The following is a 21359-nucleotide window of genomic DNA, read 5'->3' as shown; positions in this document are numbered from 1 at the left end:
CTCGAACTCAGCGATCCTCCTGCCTCAGCCTCCCAAGTGCTGGGATCACAGGCGTGCGCCACCAGGCCCGGCCAGGGCTATTAACTTTTAGAGGGATGTGCCCTAGTCCCAGCTACTCAGGAGGCCGAGGCTGGAGGATTGTTTGAGCCCAAGAGTTGAAGATGAGCCTGGGCAGCACCTCAAAATGAGAAGAGTCAGCTAATGAGGGGGACAGAGTACAGCCCAAGTGCTTCGGGCACTGTTATACTTTGTTGTTCAAATAATTACTTATCAAGCACAGAACTCAGTGAAGCCTCACTCATATCTAGGTAGCTATCAACCTTCCACATGTCCTTAAATTCAACAAAAGACGTGTGCCACTGTTCTTTTGTTTACAAAGAATGCAGATTTTCTTCTTCTTTCAGAGTTCTGGAGGTAGTCCTTGTCACTCCACTGCCACCCTTTACAAAAGATAGTCAAGGCGGGCATCACACCTGATTTCTGGTACCTCGCAGTGTCTCAGGAAGAGATGTGGAGTGCTTATAAGGGCCTGGAACCCAAAGCCTAGCAAGGAAGGGGCCCAGTCTACTTGTTGGAGACTACAGCTCCCTTGGAGTTTACTTAGACTCTCAGAGATGGAGTGAGGAGGGGAGTGTCCAAATGTGGGCACAGTTTGGGATAATGGATGCTCTCAGTGGGTCAGCTTCAGTGTTGGGGGCCTCGGGAAGCACAAAGTCTGCTTCGGAGAATGTTGGGAAACACAAGCACAAGCACATCAGCTAAGTGTTTGTAGAAGAGCTCCCAGCCTGGGGATGTCACATGTGCTGCCTCCCTAGTGCTCAGCAGAAAGGAGGAGGGTTTCTGATCTTCATCTCGGGGTAAGTTCATTTCTGAAAGATGGATGAGATATTAAGTGGGGAAAAGAAAAGTGCAGGACAAGGGTTAGGGATGTAACTCAGTGGTAGAGCACTTGCCTAGCATGTACAAGGCCCTAAGTTCAATTTCTAGTACTAAAGAGAGAGGAGAGAGAGGAAAAGAGGAGGAGTATGGAGAGAGGGAAGGAGAGAAGAGGGAGCAAGTGAGAGAAAAGAGAAAAAGGAAAAGAAGCAGGGTAGCGCGCGCGCGCGGGTGTGTGTGTGTGTGTTTGTGCATGCAAAGGATTTGAACAGGTGCACAGAAGAACAAAGAAGCCTTCAGCAGTTGGCTCTTGGGAACAAGACTGGGATAAAGGTGGATGTGATTCTCCCTGTTCGTGTTACTCTTTTTGTTGTTTGAATATGCTTTTAACAACTGAGTGAATCACTTTCACTCATTTTTACTGTGAAATACCACTGGGGTCCACAAGAGTAATAGAAGCAACTCACTGGAACCCACCACTTAATCAGGAATAACAATGTGGGGTGTTGGGTTCGTTACTCCTGGGTGGCAGGAAGCTGTCTGTGAACCTTCTTTCCAGCTCTTTTTATACCTGGGTGCAAGGGAGATCATTACTGGAGGGGACTGGGAGGATACTGTCATGTTTTAGTTTTTAAAGTGTGTGACAGTGTCCCTGTTCGAAGACAAGTCTGGACCTGGGAACTGTACTGTCAGCTTCCCATAGCACAGACCACCTCAGGAGGCCTATGCAGCTAGGGAAAGTCTCCTGATTTTGGCATCCTCTGCCTTGAGCTTGGAGGGCTGGTGGGTTTTATGGCTTTGGACTGTGCTGGACACTTTGACAATTTGACAGGCCAGCTCTGTAGCTAAAGGGGCAGCCCTGTGCCAGGGCCTCCCTAGGAGTGGGCAGTGCCAATTTGCTGGTGCATGAGTTCATTGAGCACTTCTTGAGTGGCAGACAGGAGGTGCAGGAGAGAAGGCTGCATGCGGTGCAGATGAGGATGTGCCCGTGTAGTGCTTCGTCTCTTACTGAGGGGAGACTTTTGCAGTGCTGGGGATTAAACTCAGGATATTGTGCATGGCAGGCAAGTGCTCTGCCACAGAGGTACACCCTTAGCCTGCAAGGGAGACTTTTGTACATGAGTAAACAAACCAGATCACATCAAGAAGTGATACTTTCTGTGGTATGATGAAATAGAAATGTGATAGAGGTTGACCTAGGGCAGTGGTGCCGAACCTTTTAGAGTTGAATGCCCAAAGTGCAACCCAAAATCCACTTCTTTATCCCAAAGTGGCAACACTGCAATTAAACCTGAATACTGAGGTTTTATTTAGAAAAAACAATTCGTATATTAACATCTTTGGTCATAAAAGAAAAACAACAACATGTATTCCTTAGGTTCACCACCACTGACCTAGGGTGACCCAGAGTGGTACAGCCTCAGAGACAATGGGGTCTTTGGGGAGGCCTCATTGAACAGGGACTGGGAGTTTTTCAGGCAGGAACTAGGGCAGCGCTGTTTGTTCTGTCAGTGACACCAGCCAACAAACAGCCTCTCTGAGGCCCAAGCCTGGCTCAGGCTCATTGTCAAGTTAGCAGTCGTTCAGTGGGCAGGAGTGGGGCGGGGAGGGTTTGTTAATGATTCTCACAGTGACCCAGCAGCGCAATGTCCCTCTGGAGAATGTTGTGAGGAAACACTGAAGGTATTTATTAATCCGACTCAACCAACGGTTTCTGGAAAACAAATAGGGCATTTGGCCAACACTAGCTCTGAGCCTGCATTGTCCCTGGGCAGCTGATTATGATTACATGGCTGTTGCTATGGGCAAGGTGTCATTTTGGTCATTCTTTGGCACTTGGTGGCCTTCTCTCTTCTGCATCCCGGCTGTCCCACTGCACACCTCACTAGACGTAGAATAGTTGGAATGGGGGCCAGGGAACATTTAGGAAATGTAGAAATGCAGGGTCGGAAGTGATGGTCTCAGCCTTTACCTGCACAGGTGAGGGAACACTGTGCATGAGCAGTCCTTCAAGATCTTCTCTGTCTCTGATTCACATCAGCCCAGAGTCTGTGAGCTCCCTGGGTCTTATTAGGAAGATAGCTGATATTTTAAAGGTGCTTTTTCAGGATCAGCAAAGACAATACTCTTTTTTTTTTTCCAACTCCTTTACCACCTTTCAGAAAAGCTGAGGTAAAAATAATGGTGATGCTGTTTCTGCCAAACTGATATATTGGTCTTTGTGAGATTTAAGATCACTTACTCCCTCTGGGCTTCAGGTGTGCTCTTATCTCCATGGGAGGCCAGGCCTGAGTTGCCAGATCTGACTTTTCTTACCTCCCAGGAGAAGTTGAAGATTTTGTTTTTCAATCTTCTGGTTGTTGAAGTTTTAAATATTGACAAACAGTTTACGGGGGCGGGGAAAAATAGCAGCATGCAGAGAGACAAGTGAACAAGTCACACAGGTTTCCAGTCCAGTGTGTGATCTGACTGGAGGGTCATAAAATTCTAGGCCACGGTGGCTTTGGCTGTAATGAGAGTGACTTGTGGTTAGTGACGGCTCATGTTGGCAGATCTGAGGGGCAAGTACATATCTACAGTGGGGTGTGCGAGCTCTCCCTGGCCTCTGGGGCTGGCACCAACTGGGAGGTGGGCAGGGGGGCAGCTGTCCTGCCAGCCCCACTCATGTTCTGCCTCAGCTGGGTGGCCACACGAGGGCATGGGATAATTTTCTGCTCATCTTCTGAATCCCTGGCACAGCAGGATTCCTAAGCAGTTCCTAGAGAACAAAGTGAAGACAGCTCCCTGGGGTCAGCTAATTTGTTCCAGTAAGGTCTCTCAAGCAGGTGCAAGTCACTGGATGAATGTGCTGCCTATCCTCAGAGGGACAATTTTGTTAAAGACTTGGGTGGGGGAAAAATTTATACTAAAACAAATAGGGGCACCTGGGCCAGAATGCAAAATTCTTCACACATATCCTTAAGTCACACATGGGCACATTAAGGAAATTTAGGACTTGGGACAGAGAAGCCATTGTCATATATAGGTTTGGTATGGTAAAAAGGCCTCAGAAGCTCCAAGTTGAGGGAAAGTGTGTGGATATGGTCGGTAGTGACAGGAAATAGTTGACTGTGCCTTCTTCCTCTGTGGACATGTGGCTTGATCAGACACAGAGTGGAAGCAGGGCACCTTCTCATTCTTCATTCTTACAGTATGTACCACTCTTCATGAGAAATCCAGGGAAGTGGGCCTTCCCTTGGGGGACCAAGCCTGGAGGCCATGGAGTCTCATGGGGGCCCTTACTGGGTAGGAAAGGGCGAACTCCCATGTGCCTCTTCCTGGTCAGCCACAAATTCTCTTTTGGCTGTAACACCAATTACTAGACCACAGAAACCTCAGTGTGTATCTCCCAAGCAAAAGTTTTTGAAAAAGGCCATGTTCCTCTGAAACGACCCATAGAAGCCATTTGTTTTCATCCAGCAAGGCAGCCTGGATACAGAGCATTGGCATCAACAAAAGACGAAGGCTCTGGCCTTTATCCCTGATTTGGGCCAGCTTGTTTTATTTTTATCCATTGCCCCAGCCTGGGCCCAGAGGTAGTGGGCACACTCACCGTCTTGAACTGCGGCACCTTTTTGAGAAATACCACCAAGGAATCAGTAACAAAAATCCTTACCTATACTAGAAACTGCTCAAATCCTAGGGTTGAATCACCTTTGCACCTAAAAGGCAGCATCCTGGAAATCAACCTTGACATCCCTTCTGGCTTCCAACATTTTTCAGAGTGTCCCACAGAAAGAGGTCCACATCCAAAGAGCAGCTCATTGATTGACTGCGACTCTTAAATGGCAAGTTGTTGCCAAAACAGGGAGAGAATGCATAGCAAATTAATATGTAAAAGTGGAGAAATCAAGAGTCGCCATTACACGAATGTTCTTTGAATATTTAGATGAGAGTCTTAAGGTCTTCATTTCTGTGTTTGTTTCATTTTTTATGGTAGTGGAGATTAAATGCAGCATCTTCATACCAGTCTATATCACTAGGCTTTATTATTTATTGCTAATTTGCTAAGTTGTCCAGATTGGGCTTGAATTCACCATTCTCCTGCCTCATCACCCCATACTGCTGCGCTTACAGGTGTGCACCACCATGCCCAGGTTCCATGTTTATTTTGGACCCACTCTGTTGCCAAGAGCTAGTCAAACTGAGTGGGTTGATCCTCCTTGATATAGAAAGGATTTTGCTGGTTTCCAGGAGAAATACAAAGAAATAGAAGGCTTGTCCTCCAGTAGTTATCACTGTTTATCTTGCCTCCTTCCAAAGTAGATTTGATGAACATTTACACCCTTGTACAACATAGGATTAAAGTAAAAATGAATGAAGATACGGGGGCAGGAGGAAGAAAAATAAAAGATTTAGCAGGAGACAGGGCTGGTACATGCCACAGAAGCCTTATTAGATGGAGCCACAGTTTGTCTCTGAGCTTCCTGTCAGGCAATATGAAGAGGGGAATGTGATTTGGACCACATTATATACTCATTAGCCAAAATGAAGCAAATTGCGAAGAAGTGAAACTGTTCCTAACACTGAGGGCTGAGAAATTTTTCTTCCCTGAATCTTGTGAACAATATGGGTCTGTAAATCAGTTATTGTCTCAGTAATACCTGTGTAGCACTGAGTTTTACAAGCTGCAGGCTGCGATCCATGGTATGCAGTGAAATCCATTCAGTGGGTTGCTGTGATATAATAAAAAAATAAATATTTGTTTTTTTTTCCCTTTGTTCCTGTGTTCTTGGTCCCTGAGCTCCTAAAACCCTTGTCCTCTGGGTTCCTGGCACCAAGCTCCTAAAGCTCTTGGAATGTCTTGAGTGATAGAATATCTTTTGTATGCTGATGAGGTAACTCTGGGAGGGAGGCTTCGTGGTGGGGCCTGATCCCAGATGAAGCCATAATAAGAGGATTGCAACTCTTAGCTCTCCATTCTACTCCTACTTCCAGAGCAGGAGAGGGCCTGGAGATTGAGGTCAGTGATTTAATCAGTCAGGTCTAGGCAGTGCAATCTCCGTAAAACCATTAAATAATGGGGTAGAGGGAACCTGCAGGCTGGTGAACACATTGAGGTGCTGGGAGGGTGGCCACCCAGAGAAGTCATGGAGTGTCCCCATATCTCCCTCCTGTACCTTGTCCTGTACATTTATGTCTTCCATTTGCCTGTTCGGAATTAGTTGGTTTTCTTGAGTTCTTAATCATTCTAGTGAATTACCAAACCTGAAGAGGGGGTCGTAAGTACCTCTGATGTATGGCTGGTCTCTCCAAAGTCTGGGCATCATCTCTTTCCCCTGGGACCTGGGACTGGTGCCTGCAGAGGGGAGGAGCCCTTAACCTGTGGGTGTGGGGTCTGTGCTAACTCTAGAAGTTGGAATCAGAACTGAATGAATTATTGGAACCCTAGTTGGTGTTAGGAGAATGAAAAACTTGGAGTGTTGCAAACATAATTTTTTTTTAAAAGAAGGCACTAGGGTAGAATAGACTATGTCAGAGGGCATCACGCCTTTCACTCTTGTAAGGTTTTGTTTCAGGGTTGTGCTTAGGTACACACGCTCTACTCTGATATAAAATGTTATTTCTTACCAGTGATCAGGCTACCCCAGGAGAAATCTCCAGGCCAGTGATACTTACCAGGCTGAGTTTCTGGTAGCTCACTACCTGGCGGGGGAAGTCCAAACACACAGTTGTGAAAATTTTCTGGGCAGCCAGAGGATGAAGTGAAGGAAAGTCCTAGTGGATGGGCAGATGGTAGAGGAAGAGGGCCAGCACTGGGCTTCCTGGGGAAAGGTGGGCAGGTGGGAGCAGAGCGAGCAGGTGACAGCTGGCTGGGTTTTCCTAGCTGAGAGGAAGCAGTGGTCAGATGGTCTCCAGGTGGCTGAAGCTCCTGGTTGGTGAGCTTCAGGTTTCCTTCCTCATCCACGAAGTGAGGATGATTCTAGCATCTGACGAGAGGAGTGGTTCATGGGCATATGCTCAGCTTGGGTCTGGCTCAGTGCCTGCTAGTTGGTTGGTCCATTGCTATTTTTGTTGTGATTTCTCATCTGTGAAATGAAGGACATCTCTGAGTTGATGTCAAAGCCTCTGCTTGAAAACTTGGGTAGAGTTTGTTGCTCTGTGCTCTTGAAGACTATTATCCCGTGAGTGTACCTTGTGAGTGTCGCACTTCTATCAGGTAATGGACATTTGGATTGTTTCTACTTTTTTGGCTACTGTGAACATTCGTATGCATATCTCTAGGTGCGCATATTTTCTGTCTCATATAGATTTCTTGGAGTGGAATTTCTAGGTTATTTTGTAAGTTTAACATTTTTAGAAATGTTAAACAGAAAACTGTTTTCCCAAGTGGCTCTTTGGTTTCCAACCAGCAGTATATGAAGATTCCAGTTTCTCCAGTGTCCTCACTAACACTCGTTAGTATCTTTTTTTTTTTTTTTTTTTTTGGTACTAGGGATCAAACCTTGCCTTTGTAATGCAGGCATGGTACCACCAAGCTAAATCTGCAGCCCACATTGGTATCATATTTTAATATTGCCAATCTAGTGGGTCTGCTGGTGCATTGGTATCTCATCATGGTTTTAATTTAAATTTTTCTGCTGATATTGAGTATTGTTTTTATATACTTTTATCTATTCATGTATGTTTGATAAAATGTCTATCAGATCTTTTGCTGATTTTTTTTGGGGGGGTACTGGGGATCGAACTCAGGACCTTGTGCTTGCAAAGCAGGTGGTAGAACCACTGAGCTAAATCCCTGGTCCTCTTTTGCTGATTTAAAAAAAAAAACAACCCTGAATTATCTTTTTACTTATTTAATTAACAGAATTCCTTATATATTCTGCATACAAATTGCCAGGTATATAATTTGCAAATATTTTCTCTCAGTCTATGTCCGCCCTGCCTGCCTGCCTGCCTGTCTACCTTTCTTCCTTCCTTCTGTGCTATGGGTTAAATCCAGGTATTCACATAGGCTGAACCCATATTTTACCACTGAGTTAATGTGTTTTTTCTCTTCATTTTCTTATGGTGTCTTCTGAAGTGCAGAAGTTTTAAAATTTGACAGTGACCAATTTATCAGTTTTTTCTCTTATGGATTATGCTTTTGGTATGTAGCTAAAAATTCTTTGCCCAGTTGGACTGGCTTTGAATTCACTGTGTAGTTCAAGTTGGCCTTGAACTCATGATCGTCCTACCTCTACCTACCCAGTAATGGTGTCACAGGCATGTGCCACCACACTCAGCCTGTATTTTCTTCTAGAAGTTTTAGAGGTGTACTTCTTATTGTGATGTTTGACCCATTTTGATATTTGTATATGGTATGAGATTTAGATTGAGGTGAATTCTTTGTCCTTTGTGAAGAAAAAAATTCACACAGCAGGCCTAAGAATGTCATCCTTGGGAAGGAAGACCTGCTTGCAAGGCTGGCCCATGGCTAAAGTCTGGAAACATAGACTTTAGCAGGTTCCTCTTTTCCAGACTGGCAAGTGAGCTTATTGTGCCTAACCTGTTTCTACAAGTGATGTGGTTTATGCTGAGCTGCCTGATTTCCTTCTGGGAACCTGGCATTTTGGAGTTTTGCTAAGCAGAGGTGCTTCCCTGATTAGCCCCCAGTAAAAGTTCTGTATCTCTAATGAGCTTCCTTGGTAGGTGATATTGAACATAATTGGTTGCTGGAGGAATTAAGCATATTCCATCTGACTTCATTGGGAAAAAACTCTTAGAAGCCTGTGCCTGGCTTTCTTGATAACCCATCCTGTTGGGCCTATTCCTTTGCTGACTTTGTATCCTTTTTCTTTTCTTTCTTTTTTTCTTCAGTACTAGAGTTTGAACACAGGGACTTCACCTTGAGCTACATTCTCAGTCCTTTTTATTTTATTTTTTTCTTTTGAGACAGGGTCTCATTAAGTCAAGTTGTCCAGATTAGGCTGACCTTGAGACCCTCCTGCTTCAGTTTTCCTGAGTGCTAGAATTGTAGGTGTGAGCTGCTGTGCCTGTCTTGTTTGTGTCTTTTAGCTCTGATGAGTCAAAGCCGTGAGTCCTGAGAGTCCTCCTGTTGAGTTAGTGAACTAGGGGTGATCTTGGAAACCCTGGCAAGCCTCTGAATGTTGGACCATTTGTTGCACCATTTGTTGTCAAATTCAGTTAACCCTAAATATAAAGATTTGTTTCTGGATTCTGTTCCATTGTCTGATCTATTCTGTCTTGATTACTGTGGCTTTGCAGTAAGTTTTAAAATCAAATATTAGAACTCCTTTAAATTTGGTCTTTTTTTTTTTTTTCCAAAATAATCTGGCTATTCTGTGTTCCTTGCATCTCCATATAAATTTTAGGATTCATTTGTCAATTTCTCCTACGAAGCTTATGGGATTTTAATTGGGATTTCATTGAATTATTAAAGCAACTAGGGAGACTCGGCATTTTGACTGTAATGAGTCTTCTAATCTTTTAACATGGAATAGCTCTCCATTTAACATCTGAGCACTGTTTTATAGTTTTCAAGGTACAAAGCTTTTATTACTTTTGCTAAATTTATTCCTGAGTGCTTTATTATTTTTGATACTTTTGTGAATGAAATGGTTTTCTCAATTTCAGTTTAAGATTGTTCAGTGCTAATATACAGAAATAAATTTTTTATTTATTTTTTTAGTAGTTTGAATCGAGGGACTTCACATTGACATCCCTAGCTTGTTTTTCATTTTTTTTTTTTTTTTTTTTTTGGAGACAGGGTTTCAGTATGTAGTTGAGACTGACCTGGAACTCACTATGTAGCCCAGGCTGGTCTTGAACTCATAGTGATCCTCCTGCCTCAGCCTCCTGAGCACTGGGATTATGGGTGTGCGCCACCACGCCCGGCTTTGTTTTTCATTTTTTATATTGTGTCAGGGACTCACAAAATTTACCAGGCTGGGATGAAACTTGGAATCCTCCCACCTTAGCCTCCTAGAGTCCTGAGATTATAGGCATGTGCCACCATGCCCAGTTGGAAGTAATTTATGTGTATTTTTTCACCTTTTTCTTTTTAGTGCTGGAGATCATACCCACTGAGCCATACATACCCCTACCCCCAATTTCTTTATACTGATTGTACCCTGTGTCCTTGCTAAATGTATTGGTTCATTTGTTTTGCCTTGGGATTTTCTACATACTGTATAAGATAACTCTTCACAAGGAATTACCATTATATCCTGCAAATGTGCTAATAAAAACCCAAACTACCCCCTCCCCCAAAAGAAAAAGCCATCTGTGAATAAAGACGGTTTTATTTCTTCCTTTCCAATCTGGGTGCCTTTAATTTCTTTATTTGCATCCCAGTACAGTATGGATTAGAAGTACCAGGGGTGGTGGCACACACCTGCAACCTCAGCATTTTGGGAGGCTGAAGTAGGTGGATTGCAAGTTCGAGTTCAGACTGGGCAACTTAGTAATACTCTGTCTCAAAGAAAAAATAAAGAGGCTGGGGACATAGCTCAGTGGTGCTGTACCTGCCTTGTGAGTGAGCACAAGGTCCTGAGGTCAATCCCTGGTACCAGAAAAAAAAAAAAACAAAAAAACCCAAACAAACAAGAAAAAGGGCTGGGATGTAGCTCATTGTGAAAGCTCTGGGTTCAATCCCCAGTGAAAGGGGGTTCGCATGTCCTTTCGGGTGCACCTTCCCAATTAGGCCACTCACGCACCGAGAGGTCCAGCAGGAGATCTTTATTGTAGGGAGGCGAACAGGAGGCAGGAAGGCAGAGCGAGGGGTGGGGGAGGAGGAAGAAGCAGAAGGAGAGAGAAGAACAAAGAAAGGAAGGTCCTTTTATCAGTTTTGGGATGGGCTATTGCTTATTTATGAGGAGTGAGCTACTTTTAACCTATCACAGGCCAGATTGCTTTTATGGGCCCAGTCCTGCAGACATAGGTTTCAACTTTCCTGGACCACTGTGGCCTTGGCGGGGAGGGAAACCAAAGATAAGGGCATGAGGTCATTTTAGGAGCCAAGATGTATCAGGAGAATGCAGCCTGTGAGGCGACGTCACAGCATACTTTAACATGATCAATTCCCTAACACCCAGTACGTAAAAACAACTACAGAGCTTTCCCCAGGGGCTGGGGATTTAGCTCAGTGGTGCTGCCGCCTGCCTCAAAAGCGCAAGGTCCCGAGTTCAATTCCTGTACCAAAAAAAACAAAACAAACCTACAAAAAGAAGCGGCGAAAGCAGACTTGGTTGCCTCGTTCAAATGGGGAAAATAGCCAGTCTTTCACTAGTAAGTATGAAGTTAGTTGTCTCCCTCTCTCCCTCTCTCTGTGGTACTGGGGATCGAACTCTGGTCCTTTCATTTGTGAGGCAGGCAGCAGAACCACTGAGCCAAATCCCCGGCCCTGTAAATTCTCTTTTATACCTTGTTTGTTGAGAATTTTTGTCTACCCCTCCTGTATACTTCCATTGAAACAATGGTCATACTTGTTTTTTTATTTGTTTGTTTTTTGTTTTAACTTTTTGAGGCAGGGTTTCATTGTATAGCTCAGGCTGGCCTCCAGCTCACAATGGTTGTCTTGCCATAGCCTCCCGAGAGCTGGGATTATAGGCATCTCCATCATGCCTGGCAATGGTCTGACTTTGTTGCCCAGGCTGTTCTTGAACTTTTGGGCCCCAAAGAGCCTTCCACCTCAGCCTCCCAAGGAGTGGGAATTATAGGCATGTGCCCCTGAGCTTGTTGGCTTACCTATGTCCTTTTAAGGAGATCATTTATGGTCTTTTAGGGAGTGACAGGACGCAGTCTTTTCTCAAGATGCTTGCTTTGCAGGTACCTTAGGATCCACGTGTGTAAGCTCACAGTGTCGTTGGCTCCATCTGCAAGTCCCTTTGTCAGCAGTTGTGGCTTATGATGGGGCAGGTGCCCAGGATCTCAGAGACTCCTTATCTGATCGCATCTGGCTCTCAGCTGCAGGTGGCCCTGAGCAGGGATCAGGGCTGGGTCTGCTTGACTGAGAGCTGGGATGCTTGCCTGAGGCCTCTTCTCTCCTTCTCTTTGAACAGAGTTGCCACAAACCAGAAGGTGCGGGAACAGGTGCGCCTGGAGCTGAGTTTCCTCAACTCCGACCTGCAGATGCTCAAGGAGGAGCTGGAAGGGCTCAACATCTCCGTGGGAGTGTACCAGAGTGCAGAGTAAGTGGGCAGTGTGGGAACTGCCCACCTCCGAGGGGGGTACACGGAGAGGCTGGCAGCCCCTACTGCGTCCTGGAAGTGAGACAGTGATAGGACCTGGACTTGAGCCGAGTGCCAGGTTAAAGGGATGAGCCTGTGGCATTGGATTGCTGGACAAAAAGACATTTGTCCTGGGGGCCCCTTGGGATGTGCTTTACAGAGAGATGTGTGTCTGGGTCTAGCGGGGAGGTGGAATCTCTCACGTGGCTGCATGGTGGTTCTGAGGAGAGATGCCCTGAGAGCACCTGTCTGGGTAGCTGAGAGAGCCCACCTTCCAGATGGGGCCCATGTGACCTGGCCGTGTCCCCTCAGCCCTGTACCAAGCACAGGGCCTGCCCTTGGGTCTTCACCTTGATAAAATGCAACAGAGTCGAAACTACCTTAATAGGAGTATTTTACAACAAAGATTAGGGCAGCAACCCAAGTCTGCAAGAAGACAGTGCAATGGTGACACTTCAGAAATGTATCCTGTTAAATATTTGAGAAATGAATGTTCTTCAGAATCATTCTTTAGGGAGTGTTTGTGGGTGGTGGAATATTGAGGTGTGGCTGTCTGAAAAATCCCAGAAAGTCCTCCACTCTGGATGAGCTACCTTTTTTGGAGGTAGTGGAAGCCTCTGTTTAAGAAGACATAACTCCAAAAAAGGTTTATGTTTTTTTTTTTTTCAGGGGAGGGAGGTTGTCAAAAAGTGGGTGGGCTCCATGGAAAACTCGAGAGCAAAATAGTTCCCTGGAAGGAAAACATTTGGGGACTTGGAGTTACCTTGGAATGTGCACTTCCCAATCTTAAGCCTCCGCAGGGCCCCTGGCTTTTCGAAGCCTGCATCCCCTCTGGGCCTTCCTCTGTGTGCCTGGCCACCTCCCCTGTGGGCCCCCAGTGCAGTTTGAAAGCCTGGTCAGCAACAATACACAGAAGGTTCTCCTGGCCTAGACATGGGTGTTAAATTCTACTGCTTGCCCAAAAAGGCCAGTTCCTTGCAGAGGCCGGGCAAGTGAACCTTGGTAGTAAATGGAGGCTGTTTCACACTCACGTTTTCTGTGTTACACAGCAAGGGTGTCCATCGTGGGGGTTTCCCCCGAGCCCTGCACTCAAGGCCCGCGGTGTGGCCACTGTGGCTCTGGGATGGCCTCAGTCACTCCCCTGTGTCATGGAGGAGAGGGCAGATGGGTGCCTTGAGCTTGCATCCTCCATTGCAAGCATTTGCAAGGCCATTTCTTTTCTTAGTGCTTCCACAGGTCCTCCCCTAGGCAGGAGGCCAGGATTTGATAGCTGGTGCTGAGAGAAAACCTTGATTGCATCCTTGCCTTGGTAATATACCAGTGACAGCTGTCACTCAGTGGGATAGACACTGTTTTGTGATTTCTAGGCAACTTTGTGCCTTCCTCTTGCTTCTCTCTTCTTAGGTGCTCCCCCGCAAAAAAAGAAAAATAATTTTTTAAAAATGTTTTTTCCTTCCTGGTATTGTAGATCTTTAAATACTTCTATGAGGCATGTAGGGAAGAAATGGTCTCACTGTGCAGATGAGAAACTTAGTGCCACACTAAGGCTCCGTGCCCTGAGGCTGGGCCTCGGGACACCTGTCGTCCCTCTTCTTGCCTGGGCATCGTGGGAAGAGCAGAGCACGCACGCCTCCAGCTCCATGTGGCCTAAGGAAGGATGGCACTGGTGCCTGGAAGAGCAAGGCCTGGCCTGCCCTCGGGTCCTTCCGCCAGAGTCTAGCCTTCCTGGCAGGCTTTGGGGAAGCTGCATACCTGGGCCATGTCACACCTGCATTTAAGCCCCATTGTCCACTTACCGTGCCCAGCATTCCTGGCCTTGTCTCTGGGCTGGGCTGGAGGGCTCCTGTTACAGGTGGGGGAGCTAAATCCCTCTTTGCAAAACATAGGCTGCATCATTCCACTTCCTGCTGGCCCTGCCCTTAGGAATGTGGGTTCAGGGAGCACTCTCAGGGCAGCCTGTGGGGTGCCCCAGTGGTCAGTGGGAGGTGCTGGGAGTGGAGATCAAGTAGTGGATGAGTCTGGCCCTGGGCTGGGAGCTGGGTGTACTGAGGTGTCTGGTGGGCGTTCCCTGAACAGGTAAGGGGACACCTGGTAGGATGTGCCCAAAAAACAAAGCATCTAAGAGCCCAGGCTTGTGCTCTGGGGGATGGGTATTGGATTGGTGAGACCCACTGTGATGGAGGAGACGGGGAGGGTTGAGGACCAGTAGGAGGCCCAGTGTAGTAGGTAGCAAACTCAGGGCAGGTCAGGAGGCAGTGAGCACCCCAGACATAGGCCTGGCGCACTTGGATTCTCGGCTCACTGGCTGCAAGGTGCACGCGACTGGAGAGCTGGCAAGTGTATGGACAGCGTGTGGAGAGCTGGCACACGACTGGATAGTGTATGAGGCTGGGGCATTCAGCTATCACAGCGATCTGGAGTTGTCTTTGTAGAATGCCAGCCTGTCATCCAGGAGTGTGCTGGACTGGCCCAAGGAGAGGGGTGGGGTCGCAGGCTGGGCTGCTGGGGCAAGGCCATAGGGCACACAGTGGCCGGGTTGGGGTGCTCAAATACCTTGTTGTGTTCCTTGTAGGGAGGCATTTATGATTCCCTTGATTCCTCTTGGCCTGAAGGAGACCAAAGACGTTGACTTTTCAGTCATCCTCAAGGTAAATCTCTAAGCACTGGGTCCTGGGCTCAGTTTAAAGTGGAAATGGAGGACTTGTGTGTTCCATGCAGTCCCTCTAGGCTGTGCGTGCCAAGGGTCACTTGGTGTCTGCAGGGTGACTCTGAGCCCTCTCTTGACCTGCAGCCCCGAAGTTCCTCATGTTGGCCTGGGGAAGGAGGGTTGGAGTCCCAGGATTCCTTGGGAGTTGAGTGAAATGGTCTGTGCAGGTGTGCCTTGGAATTTAACAATTGTACCCTATTATATTAGTATCTTTATTCTTAAAATTGTGTAAGAAGTTTAGGCCTTTTTTTTTTGAAAGGCCATCTCAAGTTTTTTTCCCAAACATTCTATTATGGAAAAATTCTGAGTTTATGGGAAAATGGGAAGACTTTTATAACGAAACCCTAAATATCACTATATAGATTCTACTGTTAACACCATATACCATGTGTTTTATCACAATATACCTGAGACATCTTGCTTTATTGGATATCTGTCCATTTATACATCCTTGTTTCTATATATCAGTCCATCTGACTTTGTGACACATTTAAAAGTATATCAGAGATGTCAACTTACTACCCTTCAGCACTTGAATAACTAGAGTTTTGGGTTTGTTTTCTCCCCTATATAATTCCTGGGTGTCTGAGCACCTCTGTCATTTAGCAGATACTTAGAGGTCTTCCTGTGCCTGGCATTGTGTTGGGTGCTGGAAATGCCACAGATTGTGTCCTGTGCCTGAGTGGAACCACAGATAGACAGGGACTTGGTGGAAGCTCACAAGAGAGGCTGTATTCCCGGAAGAATGTTCCAACCCTCTGCCCACCTTCCTCAATCAATTTTAGGTTTGGGTTGTTTTTTTCTTTTGGACTGAGGCTCGAACTCAAGACCTTGTGCATGCTAAGCCTGTGCTCTACCACTGAGCCACACTCCCAGGCCTGTCATTAGTTTGAGATATATAATGAGTCACTTCTAGATGCCATTTAAGAGGAGATTAAGAAAATGGGGGGGAAGGTGGTGCCTGTCTCTGAGTTTTAACAGCATAGGCCCAGAGATAAGAATCCTGGCATGGTGAGAAATGCTTCAAAGAATTACATTTCCTAGTAATCCTGTTCAGTGACTCATGTCAGACCATTTTAAATTGAGGAAAGAAAAAAAAATTATCATATGGCATTTTGACCACTATAAAATTAATCTGTTAAAAGAGCAGTTGGAGGGGCTGGGGATTTAGCTCAGTGATTCTGCTGCCTGCCTAGAATGCAGAAGGTCCCAAGTTTGATCCCTGGTACCAAAAATATAAAAATAAATAAAAGCAGTTGGAACCTGGGTGTGGTGATACATTCCTGTAATCCCAGCATTCTGGAAAGCTGAGGTAGGAGGATTGCCAGTTGAAACCCAGCCTAGGCAATTTCTTGAGACCCTGTCTCAGAAAAAAAAAGAAAAAAAGGCCGAGGGATGTAGCTCAGTGTGAAGGCCCTGGGTTCAGCCACTGTTACTGGGAGGGAAAAGCAATTAAACCTTTGAAAGCATTTGCACTGAGTCAGTTCCCCTTTCCGAGGCTTCTTCTGCTGTTTTGTTTAAATCTAGATGACAGACCCCACCTGGAAGTCGGAGGTTCGGCTGGAATGGGAGAAGGGCAGTTGGTAGTGTTTCAGGACTCAGGTTTACAAGAGAGTTGATTTTCTGGGTAAAAATCCTTTCTTTCTTTTCTTTCTCCCTTCCCTCCCCTCCCTCCATCCCTTCTTTCTCCCCCCTTTCCCCTTCCTTCCTTCCTTCGTTCCTTCCTTCGTTCCTTCCTTCCTTCGTTCCTTCCTTCCCTCCTTTCTTCCTTTCTTTCACATTTCAGAGACAGCAGCGTTATGCTAGCTTCTGAGCTTTTCAGTGTAACTTGTCACTGATTAGTGGGATTTGAGACAATCCATGTATTTGTAGGAATGCCTTTAGTTGTGTTATTTATAGTCTTTTCTTTAAGATTTAATTTGTCTGTTGCTTGGTGCCAGAGCTACAGCAATGCAGGCATTTTAAAGGATTCTGTTGAAGAAACTTGGGAATTTTATGGGTATCTGTAAGGATCCAAATAGGTCACATGCTGAATTCCACAGTAAGCAGGAAGAAAATAAAAAGCCACGTTGTGGGCATGGCTAACTGCTGTTCAGCCATGGCTTCTGACCATGTCATTTCAGCCTAAAAGGGACTCTGCAGAGGTCTGTCATCCCAAAATAGGAATGTTGGGCACTTTATATTTTCCATATTTGTGCTTGAGAGAAATACAGGTACCAGAAAAGGGGTCCTGTGGGGGGAGTTGGGAGTTCTATGGGTTGTTTAAGGTCAGGATAGCTTCGTGGGATGACTTTGTTCTATTTTAAAGAAATCGGTTTTGTTTGTGTATTTATTTGGTTTCTTGAGACAGGATCTTCCTATGTAGTCTAGGCTGGCTCTGAACTCACTATACTGCCTCTGACTGCTAGGCTGGCTCTGAATTCACTATACTGCCTCTGACTGATTACAGGTGGGTGCTACTGAAATGAGGTTTAAATAGTCACATTAAAAATCACCATCAGGGCTGGTCATGTAGCTTCCTGGTAAAGCACTTACTTACCTAGCATGGGTATGGTCCTAGGTTCCATTCTTAGCACCTCAAAACAAAACCAGAAAGCACCATCAAAATGGATTCCTTAGGGGCCGGGAATTTAGCTCAGTGGTTCCGCTGCCTGCCTTGCAAGCACGAGGACCTGAGTGAGTTTGATCTCTGGCACCAAAAAAAAAAATGGATTCCTTTTCAAGCTAGGTGCTGCACACCAGTAATCCTAGCACTTGGGAGGCTGAAGCTAGAGGATCATGAGTTTAAGGCAGCTTGAACTACGTACATAGCAAAATCCTATTTCAAAAGATCAAAAAAGAGAAACAAACCCCAGAAAATATTAGTGCAGAATATTCAGAAAATACGAAGAAGACATGTAAAAAACCCTCCCTACAGAGCTTTGTAACTTGCTCAGGATTATATTTGATCCCTGGCCATCGCAATCTTTTCCTGGACGGGTCCCTTAAGTGTCTTTTCTACCCCTCTCCTATACCCTTCGGGGCAGGCATCTATAGACTCCCACTGTGGCTTCCTATTCAGTGTGGCCCAGGAGGAGGAGCAGCAGGGCACCTGCTGGCGGGCAGAGAGGGAAGCCCTGGGTTCCTGGACTCCTCCAGCTGCCCTTTGCATTCTTTAGGGTCTCCCACTGGGGACTATTGGATGCATACCTAGGTAGCCACCTCTCTGGGGTTCCTAAGATGCTTCTCTCTCTGGGCCTTCTAGCCACTGGGGTTCAATTATTATTGTTACTTTTTGTTTTGTACTTTGGGATCCTGCCTGGGGCCTTGGGCACTGCTTTCCCTCCTTCTAAGCTATACCCTCAGATGGAGTCTGTATTCTAATGGGTCAGAGAGCACTATCCCTGTGGTTTTCCTTAACTCTGCCCATGACACTGTAATAATAATAACAACCCCGGAAATTCCGGTCAGCCACCCTTCTGCCTCCTTCCTGCTGTCTCCCTGCTGTGATGCCTTAGCCCTGGGCTGCGGGGGGAGGGGGGGGTTGTCAGTGGGGAGCCCAAGATCAATGCTGTCCTGCTGGCCATCCTCACCTTTGCTAGCCACATTGATCATACAGTGTTTGAAAACCATTGCTAATTTTACAAGGGGCCATTGTATTAGTAGAGGAGCTGATGCCGGTCATCACTTAGAGTGAAGAAGAAAAACTATGATAATATAAAATAGCAGGAAAAGTGAGTCAGGGCGGTGGCACCTGCTTGTGGAGATGGCTTAAGCGTGGAGTTAAGAGCCCAGTCTGGGCAGCAGAGCCTCACTGGAGTTGTCTAAAAATAACCAAATCAAAATTTGTTTTAAAATTAAAATATAAGGAAATTGCATTTCCTTTGACTCACCAGGCTATCTGTTAGGGATTTATTTTAGAATTCATCAGAGGTGTACACAAGAATGACTGTCAAGGTATTCTTTCGTTGTAAAATCTGGGAAACAATTCTGGTATCTTATCAAGTGGAAGCTAAGTAAAACCTTGTTACTGTTAACTGACTAACACATGGCGGGTGCTCAGTTTCTTTGTTGAATACACGAATTGTGTACTTGTTACATTGAAGGATTTTAGAACACTGAGTGTCATGTTATAGAATATTTTATGGCATATGAAAACATTTGATACATTGCCAAGTTTAGAAAAAGGCATAGCTGTTGTATTCAATACGTAGTCATTTGTGTGTGTGTGTGTGTGTGTGTGTGTGTGCACTCGCACTGATTGACACCAAAAGCAGGAGGTGTTTTAAAGTGCAAAGTGTAAAGTGAATATACACAAACACCTAGGAAAATGTAACTGACAGGCTCTTCCACCAACATCCCCCTCCTTTTATTTTAATTTTTATTTGTGACATAGGGTCTTACTAAGTTGTCCAGGCTGGAGTTCCCTGCCTCAGCCTCCCAGAGTATTGGGATTACAGATGTGTGTCACTACGCCCAGATTTGTGATTTTAAATTATATTTTCTTTTTCTTTCTTTCCTTTTGTTTGGTTTTGTTTTTTGGTGCTCGGGCTGGAACCCAGGGCCCCATGCATGTAGAGCAGGTACTCTGGCAGCTGCACCACTGGACTCTTGAATTATATCTTACAGTATCTGATCATTTTTCTTCAAGGATTTTATCCTGGAACATTACAGTGAAGATGGCTATTTATATGAAGATGAAATCGCAGATCTAATGGATCTGAGGCAGGTAAGTTCTCTGTGCATCAGAGCTGGAGGGATGGCTGCTGCTCCTTGTCAAGTCCTCGGGACACTTGTGGTCCTAGAGGGTGGAGGACGGTTGGAGGTGACGAGATGGAATCACCCATTTTCTAAGAAAACCATAGAAGGGGAGACACCTGGGGATGGATTCCGGGATCCCTGACTTCTCTCTTGCACTCCTGCTGAGTTCATGTTATCGGGCCCGGAGCCCACAGAGCTGAGAAGTAGTGAGCAGCTCCTGCGTCCTCACCTGCTCACTCTTTTGTCCATCCTTCCCTCCAGGCTTGTCGGACACCCAGCCGGGATGAGGCCGGGGTTGAGCTGCTGATGGGCTACTTCACCCAGCTGGGGTTTGTAGAGAGCCGATTCTTCCCACCCACCTGCCAGATGGGGCTCTTGTTTACCTGGTAGGTGCATGAGGTCTGCACAGGTGCTTTCCCTGTCACAGTTCCTTCTCCTGTGCAGCAGTCCCCTCTTTCTGCCTCTGGTGTTTATACAGCAGTCTCCCTGGCGTGGGGTGTGTCAACAGATGGATATTATGGTGGAAGCCGTAAATAAGGCTCAGCTAGACTGGCTGCTTGCATCTTAGAGAAAGGGGGCCACGGAGAAGAAGGTGTTTTTGTGGGGAGACTCATTATGACTTTGGGGAAGTACTGGAGTGCTGAAGTTGAGCCAGTGGGCAGCAAGATTCCCCCCTAGATGGGACAGGGCTGTAGGATATGAGTGGGAATTGGGTTTTGTGCCAGTGGAAAAGGTACAGCAAACATAGACTTTAAAAACTGAAGTGAAAAAATAAGCATTCTTTTTTAAAAGCAGTATTGGTTCATAGCCAAATGAACAAAAGGCGTGGAGAGTTTCCAACCCCCGCTCTCCCCGTCTATGCTCAGGGACCCCCTGTGTTAACATTGCCACCACCAAGCTTTGCTTGTCACAGGGAACACACCCTGACACACCTTGATCACCCAGAGACCACAGTTTATGCTAGGTTTCCTCTGGGTGTCACATACTCTCTGGGTATTGATGAATGCGAAAGGACCCGCCTCCCCTGTTGCAGTACATGCAGAAGGGTTTCACTGCCCTTCCTATCCTCTTTGTCCTCTCCTCTTCAACTCCCAGCAACCACTGATCTTTTCACTGTCTCCATAGCATTGCCTTTTTTAGAACATTACGTGGTGGGAGTCAGACAGTTGACAGTCTTTTTTCACTCAGTGTTAACATTTGCTTTCTCCAAGCCTTTTCATGGTTTGCCAGATCATTTCTTTTTAGTGCTGACTTATATTCCATCATCTGGATGTACCATAGTTTGTTTCTCCATTCACCTGCTGAGGGACATCTTGGTTAAGAGGTCTTTTTTTTTTTTTCCAAGATGAAGGATTGAACTTAGGGCCTTTGCACCAAACTATATCCCCCCACCCCTTTTTCACTTTTCCTTTTTTTTTCTTTTTTTGTACCGGGGATGGAACTCAGGTCCTTGCGCTTGTGAGGCAGGTGATAGAACCACTGAGCTAAATCCTTGGTCCCCTTTTTAAAATTTTTAATTTTGAGTTAGGTTCTTATTAAAGTGTCACAGTTGTCCATGCTGTGATGAAATTTAAGATCTTCTTGACTCAGCCTCCCAGAGTGCTGGGATTACAGGTGTGCACCAGAATACCCAGCTGAGAGGCCTTATTTCTGTGTGTAACTGTCTTTAATCAGACTGATTAGACCTGATCTTGCTTGGCAACAAAAGTCTCATTGCATGCATATTTTGGATTTAAGAAATAAATTTTGAGTTGGGCATGGTGGTGCACGCCTGTAATCCCAGCACTTGGGAGACTGAGGCAGGAGGATTGCTGTGAGTTTGAAGC

The 21359-nt window shown here is 45.9% G+C and overlaps 1 protein-coding gene and 1 non-coding gene across 2 annotated transcripts in view; both read left to right on the top strand.

Annotated features, from left to right (window-relative positions):
* Rhpn2 (rhophilin Rho GTPase binding protein 2) overlaps positions 1-21359 on the top strand; it is a 53787-nt gene that overhangs the window by 16495 nt on the left and 15933 nt on the right. The window contains exons 3-6 of the mRNA XM_010640959.3: positions 11919-12047; positions 14659-14734; positions 19424-19501; positions 19795-19919. Coding sequence (XP_010639261.1) covers positions 11919-12047; positions 14659-14734; positions 19424-19501; positions 19795-19919 — 408 coding nt within the window. The remainder of the gene's footprint in view (positions 1-11918; positions 12048-14658; positions 14735-19423; positions 19502-19794; positions 19920-21359) is intronic.
* On the top strand, positions 13308-13434 carry LOC117286977. The gene has a single exon (XR_004518176.1). It is a non-coding gene; the product is annotated as a small nucleolar RNA SNORA30/SNORA37 family (small nucleolar RNA).

This window comes from Fukomys damarensis, unplaced genomic scaffold, assembly GCF_012274545.1.
Source record: "Fukomys damarensis isolate Sample0158 unplaced genomic scaffold, DMR_v1.0_HiC HiC_scaffold_19, whole genome shotgun sequence".
NCBI lineage: Eukaryota > Metazoa > Chordata > Mammalia > Rodentia > Bathyergidae > Fukomys > Fukomys damarensis.
The sequence above is the reverse complement of the archived record's forward strand: the minus strand, read 5'-3'. Positions and strand labels throughout refer to the sequence as shown.